We start from the raw sequence: 15552 nt of genomic DNA, 5'->3' as shown, positions 1-15552 counted from the left end.
GCTTCACGATATTTACATAAATAAAAAACAATTAAAATAAAGATAATATATACAGATATCTGCATCTAAAGTCTGTTGTTGACAAATGATATCAATTGATGTTTACCATCATTAGCTTATTATGTTAAAACTATTTAAACCTGATGAAACAGTCAGCTCCCAACCAGTTTCTCTACATTTTTTTTAACCTTTCTCTGCATCTATAGCCTGCCTATTTGTTGTTGATAACTTACATCAATTGATTTTTTCAATCATTAGCTTATTTAAATGTTCCACCTACTAACCTTGATGAAATTGTCAGCTCCCAACCAGTTTTTTTTTTTTTACTCCCAAGGCTAATAATTTTCATACAAATTAATTTTTTTCGATCATCCTCTGCATCCATAGTCTTCTGTCTGTTGTTGACAACTGACTTCAATTGATGTTGTTGTTTACAATCATTAGTTTAATCAATGTTAAAACTACTAACACAGATGAAACTGTGAACCCAACCAGTTTCTTTGCACCCAATGCTACGCGATGTTCATATAAATAAATAACTGCCTTTTGATGTCTAAAGTTTAAAATCACTTTTGTTTGGCCAAAACTGCTTAAACCTGATGAAACAGCTTCTAATTAGTTATTTTACATCGACGGTTTGCCTGTTGATGATTAGTGACTTCAATTAATGTTGCTTACAGTCACTTTTTTTGGGCCAAAACAACATTACTTGTTACAGTAGTTTTGGTAGAATATAAAAGTTTAGTACAGAAAGCAATTAGTGTCGAGATAATTCATTTTCTCATTAGTCACCAGTGAGCATTGATTTGAACAAAGATTTCTTTGAAGATCATGCCACGGTAAAACCTTGCTTCATCGATTCAGGAAAAAATCGAAACCGTCCAGACAAGGTCCTTTTCCCAATTCAATCACAAATTTCTCGAGTACACTCGACCTTCTCACGCCTTTTCGGGTTCCAGGTTGTTCAGCTGGCTTCTCCCACGATGAGGGAGTAGTAAAACTGGCCCAATTAAATCCGGGCGTACACAAAAGGTGTATAATTTGAGCTGAGACCTCCTGGAGGGGGGATCGGGCAGACGAGACAGGTTTCGGGAGACCCGTCCTGGCCCCCTTTTTTATAACACAGGTAATAGCTTTCACACAATGGGCTTACAGATCGTCCTAATCCCCCTCCCTCAGGTCTCGGACCCTATTGTCAAGGCGAGTGGAAGGACCTTCTTATTAGATCCACTATTTACTTTCCCCCTTTTGCCTAGGGAAGAAACTGGTTCCGTTTTAATACGGCTAAAAACTTTTCTTTGGTAATTTTTTCTAGTCTCGGAGAGGCGATAGCGGTACTTCTAGTCTCTCTCCTGCCTTCCTGGGTTTTTCTTTTAATTGAATAAAAACCTCTAGTAGTACCGACTGTCCACACGGAACGTGCGGTTTGGACAGGTTCAGAGCTTTCTCTCGTTCTGCGTCTATTCCGCACTTTGTGACCGCCTGTTTACGACAGATATTCAAGGACGATTCACTAGATCCTTTTGTTTACTTCAGAATACTTTTTTTACAACTAGTAAAAAGCACTTAAAGTTGAACATAAAAATACCTTACTGGGTTCACAAGTATTTTTCGGACTAATTACTCTGATCATCACAAAATTCCAATAGGAAGTTTGGTCGTTTTCTATTATCTATCTATACTAAAGCTTTGTGTGGACCCAGCCCTGAAGACTGAGAAGCACGGAAATGATCAAACTACTGGTTCTTCTACCCAGAGATGTTTCACAAAAGATAGATAAAAAAATCAGGGATGTAAGGTCCATTTAGTAATTTAAATTCTGATATTGAATTTTTTCTAACTGTTAAAATATTCCGCACTTAAGTGAAAAGCCCGGTTTCTCATATCAAGCCGTACCTACTCTTCTCAAAATCAGTGAAGGTTTCCAGGAGAAAAACTCGTCTTTTGAACAAAAATACGAATTTGTTTTAAGTGAATTAAAGTTTAAAGATTTTATTTTTTAAAATGATCGAAGCCCTTGTTAAGGATATTCTTTGCCCGGCCATTTATGCTGTTTTTGGTTTTGACGAAATTTCAGCAAATTTATCCTTCAACCGGCTGTTTTTCCTTGAAACCATTTTTAACAATACGTTTTTAGTAATTTAACGATGTTTGAGTTTGAAAATATACGCGTTTCTAGTTGGCTCATCGGATTTGATCGGTTTCACTTTTTTTTTTTCAAAAGTTTTTTTTTTAATATCCAATAACAATAGCCTTGGCCGTTGAAAATCTATTTTAAAGTGAAAACCATTCCCGGCTCTGTGTGAAAACATGACGGTTTATCCCAAGACGCATGAATATTCAAGATTCTCACAGCAAAGATGCAATAGTCGTTTTCACAACATACAAAGCAATTTGGCCATTTCTTCTTGTTTTTCGTGTTCATATCTCTCATATATATGGTAAACAAAAATTAAAAATTTACACACTGTGTCATGAAAATTGGATAGGTTTAAAGTTGGGTACGGTGCGAAGAAATCGGATCAGCTTCAGTATCGCCCATGAAGTGGGGGCAAGGACGAAAATAGTAAACAAAATTCTTTGTTTATCTTGCCTTTTCGAATAGGATAATAAATAAGGGGGCCCTCTTTTTGAAGATAGAGCACATAAAAAAGAAGGGAGGAAGAGAGTTTGAAAAGCCGAGACCTGCGAAATCAGTCGTGTCGGATCCCCATCAGATAATTAATTATTAAGGGAGTTACATGGCAAAATAATTGGGTTAAAGGCTTACAATCTGTTTGTTTGTTTTTTATACAGACTGCTGCGGGTAGAATTGATCTGAAACGTAATAGTGTACCAAGACCTCGGGAGTGACTAATCCGGTGATTCAGCTCAGAAGGGAAATTGCCCGATGACTGCATAATGGCCAATTTACATTTTTATGACGGGACCGCGAACACGACCTGTTATCAAACCTCCATGACGGAGGAAGTCCACATTCCTGGAAAACAAATCCGATTCTACGATAGAAAATATACCACAGAGAGAATGGGTTTTTCATTTAAAAAAACGGGCTTTGCGTATTATGCAAAGTTGCACGTGGTTGTCGCAGTTAAGTTTTTTTTAAATTCTAATCCTCCTCCGGCTAATCTCAAGAAGCGCGTGATAAAATATTTTCTAGAGTCGAGGCACAAAAATCCGAGAAAACAACTTTTTATCAATTACGAATTTATTTATCTTATCTGTTAATTTTTTTATTAATATTTTTATTGCCCGGTTGTTATCGTTGTCAGAACCTCGGCTCGGTAAATATCCATTTTTTGATTATCGTGTGAATTATTCTCCAATCTAGAGGTTGTAGATAATTATAGTTAGAAAAGAGTGTTAAATTATTAAGAGATAAGAGAAAAAAAATGTAAGCTGGTTTCCGATCATTATTCGATCGGAGTATCCTAGCTTTCAGACCCACCACTGATGACGTCGAGAAACTGAAACGCTTTAAATAGACCAAAACTATCTGAACTGAACAAACGGGTCTATCACCCCAAAGACCTTTGATAATCGTAGTTTAGCCGTTTTAAATCATTTTTAATCGGACTATTTTCAATGTTTTGTTTCTCCGACCTACCACTGATGCTGATGAGAAACCGAAACGCCTCTTACCTACTCAAAAGGCCTGAAACGCCGAGGAAAAAGAAACAAAACGTTTAATATCTTTTGAATAAAATCATAGGATTGTCAATTCTGATCATTTAATCTTTGGAGTGTTGTAAAGGACTTTAAAGCTCCATTTAAAAGCCGGGGGGAGGGGGCTTGACGAGGCGAAGCGCTTTCCCGTCGGACGAATAATTCGATTACCGACGTTATAACTTCCCCTTGGCAAGTTTCTAAATTTCTGGAATATCACGGGTTTCGCGATTCACTTTGATTCATAAACCCGGAGTTAATTTGACGATCCGGGACTGAAAAGTCTGAAGTCCCCTCTTTTTAATTTGGATGAAGCCCTAGTGGGTGCGAAAACTTAGTTGCAAGACGTAAATGAGACCTACGACAGGAAAACTGACATCACGTACTCTTTAAGACCAAACCAAGGTTCGCAGAATCTCGCTTGTTTCGCGGCAAAGCAAGGGCGTTTGAAACTCCTGGCAAATTATCTCTGAATTATTTCAATTGCAAATTCGCCATGTCAAAAACCCCGACGATTGTTTGTCCCTCTTGGCAAACAAGGCCCGCAGTTAAAATAGCAGGCTTTGAATTTATTCCAAAATTAGCATAATGTTTTTTCCTCCTTTTTTTGTATTTTTATTCACAGTGTTACGTATGGTTCAAGGACGTTCTTTACACAGTAAAAGCCTAACTGGTGAAATCAATAATTACATAAGAAATGAGATTGTAAGTGTTTACACATCATGAAAGAGTCACCGTTCAAGTCAAACATAATCATCGTTCATTATATTTAATATCGCTAACGAAGAATCCTTTAAACAACCCTGTAATCAAAAACCGCTTCAAAACGGCGATAACTCTCTCTCTAAAAAAAGGAAATCAGGCCGGATGATTGGTTACAAGTCCTGATTATCGGAAAGTTTGACGACGCGCTGGAAACGTTGAAACAAAGCGTTGGTTCACAATTCCTACCTGGGTTGGCCATTTATTTTATTTTAATAAGGCGAATCGGTCGGAAAAACAAATTGGACTGTGTTAATTTTTTATCTGGGACGTTATCATGAACTTTTCGACTCTGTTCAAGGATGTCAACAAATCCATTTAAGCCAATTTCGCAATTGGATTGATTTTTATAGTTTACATTAGAACGCAGGATTAAAAGCACCGCGTGGCCGAACATACCGATGAAAGTTGTGTAAGCCCTATGCGGATTTTTTTTAAGATAAAACTTAACATCCTAAACCAGAAACACTAGACTGAAAGTTGATTTTGCAAAAGTTAAAAATGAGTCAAACCAGATTGTTGAGAAAACTGATCGAATAGGACAAAAAAAAAGAATTGAGAAAACATAATTAATATGGAATAAATACGTACATGTGACTGATTGAGTACGAATGATCGTAAGTCGTGAATGATTGAGTACAACTGAGTTCAGATTGAATACAAATCTTAAGACATTTATTAATGAAGTATAAGTGACTGTGTTTAAATGAGTATAAGTAAATGGTTGATTGATCGTGAATCGTGTGAGTGAGTTTAACTGAGTGCAGTACGAATGATCCTGCTAGTTTAAGTGAGAGATTGAGCACAAATGAGTTAAATACGTACATGTGAGTATATAAGTAAATGATTGACTAAAAACGAATGATCGTAGCTCGTGTCTGATTGATTGAGTCCAAATTATGGTGCGAGTGAGAACAAATTTAAATGAGTATAAGTAAATAATTGAAAGTATGAGTAATATGTAAAGTAAGCGAAATAATTTGGTGAGTAATTGAACTATTGTTGTTTTGTGATGAATTGAGAATAGTCCAGGGAGAGATGATTGATTCATTGATTTATTATCGATGATAAGGCTATTTCACGTTTGTGAACGAGTTCATCGATTGGGCGGGTATAATCTGAACTTTGCTACTTCACAAAATATTTAACTGATAGTGAGCGGAAGAAGGAATTTTGTGGGGGACATTGTACTCCGCCTGTCTTGATTATAATTAAAACGCTGTTGCATCAGATTTTCCAGCGTTGTCATGGAATTTTATAATTTTAAGCCTGGCTTTCTTGTAGGCAGAAAATAAAAAGCTAACATGTGCAAAGGATGGCCGGGTCTATGACGAAAATATTAACACGTCCGTTTTTGCTGAATTTGATTTTAAATACCCTGGAAGGCATTTTCGTCAAAAGTTCAATTTGACATTTCCTGGTCTCTCGAACGTACAATTTTTTTTCATGTTTTTTTTAAATTGGCTCACAGCACTTTTACAGCTTACAAATTGGCACTAAATTAAGGTGAATGATGACTATTCCGTTAAATTAGGTCATTTAAATTTTGCTTTTCTTCGTTTATGACCCGTTTGATTTTAAAAAGCCAATTAAAATTAAGGACAAACCGTAATGAAAATCTATTTCAGAATAACCTCATGCAATCTGACACTTGCGAGATAAACCAAACAATTAATTACAACATATTGACAAAATATGTTTACATTACGAAATAAAAGATCAGATTGAATATATGATTAATACGGTTGTTCGTAAAAAAGAAAAATTAAATCGTTCGTTATTAAAAAAAAAATAGATGAACTTTTTTTTTGGGGGGGGGGGCATCCTGACGCAATCACGGTAGATTAAAGCAAACAATTAATTACAGTCAGGGGTCCATTGCGTAACAAGATTACAGAAAAATTTGAAGAACACTTCCACACCGTTCCAAGAAGAGGGTAAAATTAGAAAAACCGTTCCCATCTACCTGAAAATAGTTTTTCTCGTATTTCCAGCTCAGATCGGCTTTTCTCTGACATCGGGGACGGTCTTTGTTCGACCGTTTTGCCTAAAGGTCGCATACCTGCTTGAAAGAGTCATCGCTATAAATTGATGATGGTGCAGCTATTTGCGAAATAATGGAGGGCGGATTAAAAAAAATCTTGGTATTAATCAGATGGTTTTACACTCGGGGATCTGAATGTTGGGAAAAGAGGTCAATATCACAATTGCTTCTTACGAAACCGCCGTCAATCGTTATTGATTAAAAAGGCTATTAAGTGGGCAATGTGAATCATCTCTGGTTATTGTTGTTTCGATTTCTTAGAAAGTAGGGTGGTGTGGGTGTGCGATTACATTATCGGTCGAGATACATCACGCCCCATGCGTTTTTATGGCATTCGGAGATTAAATTCAGAGGAACTTTGTTATTACGCAAATGGTATTGTTTGATCTAATCAATGCACTGTCTGGTGAACTGGGCCAAAAGTACGACTGTCGAAATGAGATGTTACGAGTGCACGGTCCGATTTGTGCGAGCTCTTCTCGGTATAATCGAAGGAGGAATCCAGTCAGATAAGAATATGCTAAGCAGGGTCCAGGGAGGGACCCATGGAGGAAAAAACCGGTGGTATGGGAGTGTTATTAAAACGAGTGGGTCCCCGTTTTTTTGCCCCCCGACCCCAGGGTGGGTCAGGTGCCCGGAATGCCAGATGTTTACGAGGGTGAAGTCGTCCTTGGGCCTCCCCCTGTGTTTAATGCCAGGACCCCCTCGGCAAACATTGCAACACCATCGATTTTCACCCCCTCCAGTCTTCACGACCATTTTCCGGAAACGCTCATTAGTAAAAGGCCATTAATAAAACCGAGTTCGGAACCGTTTTGCTTTCACTCGCGTCGGGCCTTCCGTGCGGAAACTTTGACCCATTTAATTTCAAATCGATGGTAATTAGGCTGAAAACTCCGTAACCTTTGATGTTATTGTTCATGGTGGGGTGGGAAAGAAAAGAAAAATAGCTTACCTTGCTTTGGGCGAGTCGGAGGGATTCTTCGAAGTGTTTGTGGACCGCTTGTTCGGCGGCCCTTTGTTTCTCTAGTCGGTCCCTTTCTTGCCTTTCTTTCGCCTCGGCTCTCTCTTTTTCCTTTTGCTTCTCCAGTTCTCTAACTTCCTGCTCCCTTTGCCTCTCCCTGGTAAAACACATCATCATAAAATAAAAGCACACTCGATCCGCGAAAACCACTGGGCCGAAGGAAAACCACGGTCTATTTTCTTATCCTTACGCGTAGTGAGGGCTCAACAGATTCTCCACCATAAACATGACTTTGACGGGAGGTACTCCATGGACGGTCGCTCGCAGACTGACTCGTCGGGCCTGCTCACCCCCCCTTCCAGGAGTTCCTCCCAAGATGGCTACCATCCGAGGTGGGGGATGTATTTTTAGTCTACTACCTGCATGCCATGCTATGCCATGCCATGCCATGCTACGCAGCCCCCCTTTTCATGTCGCCCAAGTTACACTGACCCGCCGTCTGATTCATCTCTCCCCGCCTCGCCCGCCCGTTCGCCTTTTCCATCGATAATGACCTTACCCGCCCACACTCCAAAACAAATCCTTAATAGTCTCCCCTCGCCGTACCTCAGACCATACCGAATTCCGAAGAACAGGATTAACGAGGCCCCCGGAATCGGACCGCTCGCCGTGCAACAACAAAAGCACGTTAACGGTATCGGGAATTCAACAGCATCACTTTCTGGGAACTAACCCACTTTTCAATTATAATTCCTGCCATTATCAGAAACGTCCCTTTTTCTCATTTCATAATTAAATCCCTCAAAGGAAGAGACTTCCTTTTTTCCCCCTTTTCAACCCAAAAAATACAAATTCAACATTCACCCACTAGACAAATGGTCATCGATTATCTTAGCATTGGTCTAGTTAGTTAGCTTCATAATGAGAACACAATCATAAACTATTAAAAAATGCATTAGACCTTTAAAAAAATATATGTATTTAAATTTAAACCCGACTACAAATAAATTATATTAATTAAACCTATGTACCCTAAGTCTTTTGTATAATTGTTATTCAACTCGGTTTGTGTCCCGTTATCTGGAATTTTTTCCAAATTATTAATTAGTCTAAAAAGCGGATTCTAGAAAATTTCATACTTTGCTCACTTTGAAATACAGAAATGGTCCTCTTGGTATCGCCACTTTTAATTGGATAACCGATTTAATCTGCAAGACATCCAAATTAGAACAATATTTTTAAAATATTTGAATCACACAAACGTTCTCACTTTTACAATGGATCCGCTTAGAATTTTTTTTTTGCTGTGGTGTATTAAAATAGCGCTGTAGGACCCCTTTTAACCGGCCAGGCAGTAACAGAGAAAAGGAATGCATTGAAAATCTTACAAGAGGAGTACAATTGCAGCCTGCAGGCACTGAGGATTGGGTCTGATAAACTGTAAGAATGGGTTTTTTACTGAAGAAGAAATCATATCATTAGCTACCAAAGTGGATACAGGACAAATGAGGAGGATGAGAGTAGTGTTGAAGAGGTAGAAAAAGTGTTTCATAGTAAAGCCAGAAATGGAGGGTGGCACTGATATACGTGGAACAGCAAAGGGCCAGCCAAAACGAAAACCGGTCAAGGCCCTAGTTGGGAGGTGACCGGTTATCAGGGGTTCTTCGCTACAAGAAAAATTTATACAATGATAAAGAACAATGGGTTCCGCTTGGTCATTTTTATAAAACACGCCAATTTTGCCTTCTGCTGTTCTCTACCTGAATGCCGTAAATTTCTGCCTAGCTTTTACCCTTGGTCTGCCTTGTAATGCTTTTGTGGTTGAACTGGCCAACTACGGACGTAAAGTTTGTTTTTTAAAAAAATAATCCAAAAAGAAATAACAATGGGCCGGGTATCATTTCACTAATTCATCTGAAGTATTTCTTCTATTTGAGAATAGCCTGTTTCTGCATCTTTATTGCAATCGGTCCGCCTAGCATCGCTTCTTTAGTGGCCGAACAATTTTACCGTTAAGTTTAGTGTTTGTTGTTTTAAAATATAATCTGAAGAGAAAGAACGATAGAACATGACACTGACTTTATTTATTGACCACCTGCATTTCTGTCTGAAAAACCTGTTTCTGCCTCATTTGTACAATGGCCGTCAAAGTTTAGTGTGTATGTTGTACAAAGATATCTGAAGAGAAAGTACGAAAAAAGGCTGAATTTACTCAAAGAGAAAAATTCATAATTATCTAATAATATCTAAGAAGTTTCTGTATCATTTTTACAAAGGATCCGTTTTGTACAGTTTTTTTTGTGACCCAAAAGGCCTTGTTTTACGTGCCAACCTTCAAAGTTTGGTGTTTGTTGTTTTAAAATATTATTTGAAAAACAACCAGACAAAAAAGAACAATTGGACCTGGTATTGACTTTATTAATTGATCATCTGTATTTCTGTCTGTGAAAAACCTGTTTCTGTCTCATTTGTACAATGGCCGTTAAAGTTTAGAGTGTTTGCTGTATAAAAATATCTGAAGAGAAAGTATGAAAAAAAGGCTGAATTTACTCAAAGAGAAAAATCCATAATTATCACGTCTTTGTTGAAAAATACGGTAAAATCTGTCTGTACTATCGTGGTGTGTTTATTAAATTGAAACCGTCAAGACACGTTTATAAATAATCACAGGACAACGGGATGATTCTTCGGCAACGTTCACCTTGTTGCATCCTCGGCCTTGGTTAAATTTTAAGGAAGTTGTTTAAGACAACAACGGAGAGGGAATTATCTCACGTAAAAAATCACATCTGACCCGAGGTCAGTGGATTTAATCGATTCAGAAAAGAAAAAGGGACGGGTTCCTCAAATAAACCCATCAGATTGGATCAATGTTTCAAGGTGAATTTCAAACTTTTTATATCAGATTCGCATTTCTTTCCTGTTTTTATTCTCTTTGACCAGCTTTTAAATTAGATTTGCTAGTTACCGAAATAGAATTGAAATTGTGAAAAGCCTGGTTCAATGCTTTCCCCAGACAGGTAAGTAGAGCTTAAAACCGATTTTAACAGTACAAGTGATTAAGACTGGCTTATATTGTGTTTCATAGAAAGGCGTACTGTTCCTGTCTGATATCTCGTAGGTACGCCAAGTTTCAAAAAGGGTTTCAAAATTGTAAACAAATTACCATACGTTTTTATTTGTCAGATATGAGCAATTTGGTAGATAGTTTCCAATATCTTTGATCTGCCGCACGGCTTCTGGGCATCTTCAGTCATCATCTTTTGAAAAACCATACTAACCCACCAAACCAAAATTATGGGGAAGGACCAAACTGCTGGTTCATCACTCCGCCGATTTCCATGAAGATATCTCGTAATAAAAATAAAAATATTGACATCATTGAATGGACTAGCAATCTACAAGTCCCCTTTTTTCTCAAAGTGCCCAAATCGTTGTGATCTATAGTTTGTGACTCGTTGCACAACCTTGTTTAGAGAGGATCTGACCTTTTGGCGATTTTGGAAAGCTAAAAAGTCTTGTTATCGCCTTTCCAGAAAAGGCGATAAGGCGAATCATCCTACACGAGATAAATTTGTTTTGTTTGCCGAGCAATCGGTTTTAATTTGCACTGAGTAATCACACTCCAGGCGAGGAGTGATAATTTCCTCCTGTGCGGACGCATTTTGACTGATAAAAAAGATTTTTTTCTTTTTAATTATATTTATAAACCGACCCTATCTCCTTGGAATGACTCTGGGTAATTGTTAATGAGCTTGTTTTGGCCATTTTTTTACTGGCCCACAGGCGCCGCTTTGTTAAACCGGTTCCTCAAGGCCTTAAGTGTGGTTAATGACGAGGGCTTTCTACCTGACGCTGCCACCATCGTTTTCCCCCCTTCTCGCATAGATCATAGACACAAAGATCTCCCCTCTATAATAGACTTTCCAGGCTATCGGACCGACGGCGATATTCAGAAGCTGCCCCTTATTTATAGACGGCCCCGACACGCCAGCACTGCGGCCAAATCGGTTTAATTTAGGACCGATTTATACACTTTTAGTTTTTATTTGCATACAGGCAGTTTTCTCGAGTTAGAAAAACAATGTTTCGGTTACAGTTCGATCAATAATTTCGTTCCAAATACATTCACCTTATCCACCACAGATACTGGAACAAACCTCCAATCAAAATTACGTCTTCCTAGTTCTAAAAATAATCTTTTAAACGGCAATTATCTTTAAACAGACATCAATGAGATTTGTAAATATGATTTTACCTGGTAATGTACATTTAAGTTAGTTAGTTATAAATTATGGCCAGAATATTTTAATGCATCAAAGAGTATTTTAAAGATTTGACAACCGACAAATAGCGAGGATATGCGGACCGAAGCACTACGTGAGAACCGCTTCAGCTTTCTCAACGCCGTTAATCGATCCGTTTATTTTTAACAATAATGGTTGTATACCTCGACAGATTTAAAGGCAGTTCAATAATTAATTGAACAAAATTTGTTCTTGGTAAGAATGGCAATTCTTAGATTGACCCCAAATAAGAATCAAGAGCGAGACTAAGCGGACCCAAATATGTATCAATTGAAAAAAACTATCTCCGCCTAAATTAAAATCGTCGTGTCAAAAATACACATTACTGAGATTCCCTAATTAATAAATAATTTGTTCAAGTCACTTGCATGATAACATTTATTTATGTAGGATTTTTGCGTACTAACCATGACATTTTCCAGTATTAAAATTTTAAATCAAGCAAGATTGCGAATAGTCCAATTCACTTTCCTTACTTTTTTTATACATATTTATCTGATCTATTGAATATGCAGGGGGTCAAAGAACAAATAGCGAGGATATGCGGACCGCAGAATTACGTGAGAACCACTTTATAGATTTCTCCATGCCCCTAATCGATCGGTTTATTTTAACAATATCAATTGCTGACTTCGACAGATTTAAAGACAATTGAATAATTGAACACAGGTTGTACTTCGAATAGAAGCTGCTTTAAACTGGCATGATAACGAATCAAGAGCGAGACTGCGCGGACCCAATGATTCTGGATCAATTGAGAACAAACCGCCTATACATTTTACCTGAGGCTTGACAAAACTTAATGATACACATTAGTACTTATTCTTTAATATGATAGGCTAAAAAGATAAATAGCGAGAGTAGGCGGGCCACAGAAATACGTGAGAACCGCTTCAGCTTTCTCAACGCCACTAATTGGTCCATTATCTTTATATTATTGAGTATTATATTTTACAAGCAGTTTTGTTGTTTGAGCGATTCGTTCCATGAAAATACGTTCTAGGAACTCAAATCTGAATTGCTTTTTCCACTTTTTGAATTCATCTAAACTTTGTGTCCAAATTTATAATGATAACTTATATTTTGGTTGCTATTTAACCAATGTTTGGTTTTGGGCGAAGAGGGTGTTGGATTAATAAAAGCTCGTGTAACACGATTAATGCAAATGAGGGGAGGGGAGGAGTGAGTGAGTGAGTGAGAGNAGAGAGAGAGAGAGAGAGAGAGAGAGAGAGAGAGAGAGAGAGAGAGAGAAATAAAATAAGAAAAATGAAATGAGTAAGGTGACGTTTCAGATAAGGTTGATTTATTTTTGAATAAAGAACCTGAGGTTAAACGTGAGCCAGGTAGATCTGGAAAGGCAGTTAACCTTGACACGACTCGGCCGCAGCAAATGGACGAAAAAGCTGCAGAAACTGCGTCTAATCCGTTTCCATTCTAGTTTCCTCCTCGAGGTGGGGTCACCGGGAAAAAGCTGCGCCGGGATGTATTTAATTTGGCGTATAAACTCCTTCATCCCGTTCCACGGGAACCTCTGCCAAGGGCTTAGGGCCAACAAGGAAACCCAAACAGTATAAAGGGATCCAATTTTAGACGTCGTTATTACGTTAACACTACGATCGCATCGTCCTCGGAGAGTCGTTTATACGTTCCCCTCCAGCGGGACGAACGTCCGGCCTTCCCATTGACTTGTATCAACATAGAGAGGCGTTCATATCAAACTGACCTTTTCCCTTCTTCACTTAATGCTTTTTTATAGCAGAAATTTCCAAACTGCAGTTACATTTAAATATTTAGGGTGCATCATGGCCGTTTTATCTAATGCACATAATTCCAGGGATCTGTTGTTGAATATCTCAATATAGCCATAGCTCCAAAACGCTAAATAAGTTAAAGTTAGATTTCGAAGGATCGACGAACTGAATCCTGACCTTGCCAAATTTTGGCTTATTTCGATCCATGGCTCACTTTGTTTAAAGTTTACAGTGAATACGGCTTTGATAAAGGAAGAAGTGTTACGGGCAATCCTCATAGGATATCGATAAGGAAGTACAGTACCTAGGAATGCCCATTTGATCAAACTCCTGCTACACCTACCAAATATCGTACCAAAAATAGAGCAGTAGAGTAGGTAAAATCTCACCAAAAATTTGTTATGAACCTATTTGACATGTGATTTTACCAAATGTGATGGACAGTTGACTGGGAAATCCTGAAAGTGATCAAACAGCATTTCTAGTAACTTCAAGGAGGCACTGAAAAATTCATGTCCGTTTTTGGGATCTGCGAAGTGGTTCTATCATAACCTTGTTTCTCAATGCGGTCACAGCGCAGACCAAGGAAAAGTTGTATTTTCATAGGGTCGAATTCTTCGTACATCCATATTGACATTCCTCCTGATTATTACTTGTTTTCTAACTAGTTTGTTCATGGAAAAATTAATAATTTTGAAATTGAACTTAAGTCTTTTTTCAACAGTCATCACAAGTCATCCTGCGTGGGATTGAGAAACTGGCTGAAAGATGGCTAATTGAACCACGATAGAATTTTTATATCAAAGAAAGAGAAATATTTGCACTGAAAAATATTTTTTTTTATAAGCCTATTATAAATGATAAATGAAAGACAGTGTGAGCCTTATCGCTGTGTAAACATCCAACGGAGATTCTTAATACTGCTTAATGGCTTGAATTGTGAATTGCAAATTCTTTCCTTCCTTGATAAATATTTATTAGAGTTTGGGTGTGGAAAGGAGGACGCACTTAGGTTCCAACTGGGTAAAACAAGCTTTAAATTATTTAATGAAATAATTCGAATTTTTTGTTTCCCTTTCTCTCAAATTTGGAAATTTGGACTCGGTCCAAAACGTCTTGTTCCGGCCGTCCTAATTTTGGCAGCTATGGCCAAATTGTAAATAATCATTACTAAAATAAAATTTAAAGATCTTCTAATAAATTCTTTTAATCCACTTCGTCCTATAAACGACCCATGAAGGTCAGAGAAAGAACGCGGATTTTTCGGAAGGCCCGTGGCATTCTAAGATCCGCTGTGATAAAAGTTTAAATGGAACGGGTTTCAATATGACCTTAAAGGCTTGTTTTTGCTATAATTGACTTACTAATAGCGTAAATTACTATTTTACGTCCTAGCTCGGCACACAACAACAAGTTATTTGTCCACTGGGCCCGTGGAGTGTTATTGTTATTGGGGATTTCAAACCGTCACATCTATTATTTCAAAAATCCGGTCCCACACACGGTAAACAGGTTACTACATCTCCAGGTTTGGAGTCCTTCTTCACACTTTTCTTTTTTCAGGTAGAAAGATTTGGTTTTTACGACGTTGACCAAGCGGAATAGAATTTTCCTTTTAACGATTCAATTTACAAAACAAATTGTCAATTATACCCCATCAGCTCTTTAGATTGCCATGTTTGACAAAACCGATAAGAATCCTTTTATAAAAGTACAAATAAAAGATAGATCTAGCATCAAAATTAATACAATAATACATACAAATTGTGCTAAACATTTTAAGGCCGAGAAAACACGCGACGAAAGTATTTTTACAAAAAAGTCCTCACAATATAATCAAAAAGAAAATGAAAATGGTGGGAACAAAAAGGACGGTTAAAGAGAAGAAAGAAGACTAAATTCATTTTCATTGAATCATTTCCGCCAAGGCACACATTTTAAAACATATAACCTATGAATTAACCAACGCATGTTAGCACACTTAGCATATGGAGATCTCACAAAGGTACTATCTGAATAGCACCATTACACAATTAGCATAAATACAAGGGTTCCAGA

The 15552-nt window shown here is 37.7% G+C and overlaps 1 protein-coding gene across 10 annotated transcripts in view; it reads right to left on the bottom strand.

The window, feature by feature from the left end:
• The window catches only part of LOC106661667 (lysine-specific demethylase 3A-like), a 475583-nt gene that overhangs the window by 7973 nt on the left and 452058 nt on the right, over positions 1-15552 (bottom strand). For all 10 annotated transcript variants that reach the window (XM_014385209.2, XM_014385207.2, XM_014385208.2 and 7 more), the window contains one exon: positions 7428-7593. In XM_014385209.2, coding sequence (XP_014240695.1) covers positions 7428-7593 — 166 coding nt within the window. The remainder of the gene's footprint in view (positions 1-7427; positions 7594-15552) is intronic.

The sequence above is a fragment of the Cimex lectularius genome, unplaced genomic scaffold, assembly GCF_000648675.2.
Source record: "Cimex lectularius strain Harlan isolate CLEC.00 unplaced genomic scaffold, Clec_2.1 scaffold59, whole genome shotgun sequence".
Classification (NCBI taxonomy): Eukaryota; Metazoa; Arthropoda; class Insecta; order Hemiptera; family Cimicidae; genus Cimex; species Cimex lectularius.
Note: the sequence above shows the minus strand (reverse complement) of the source record. Positions and strands in the feature narration are given on the sequence as shown.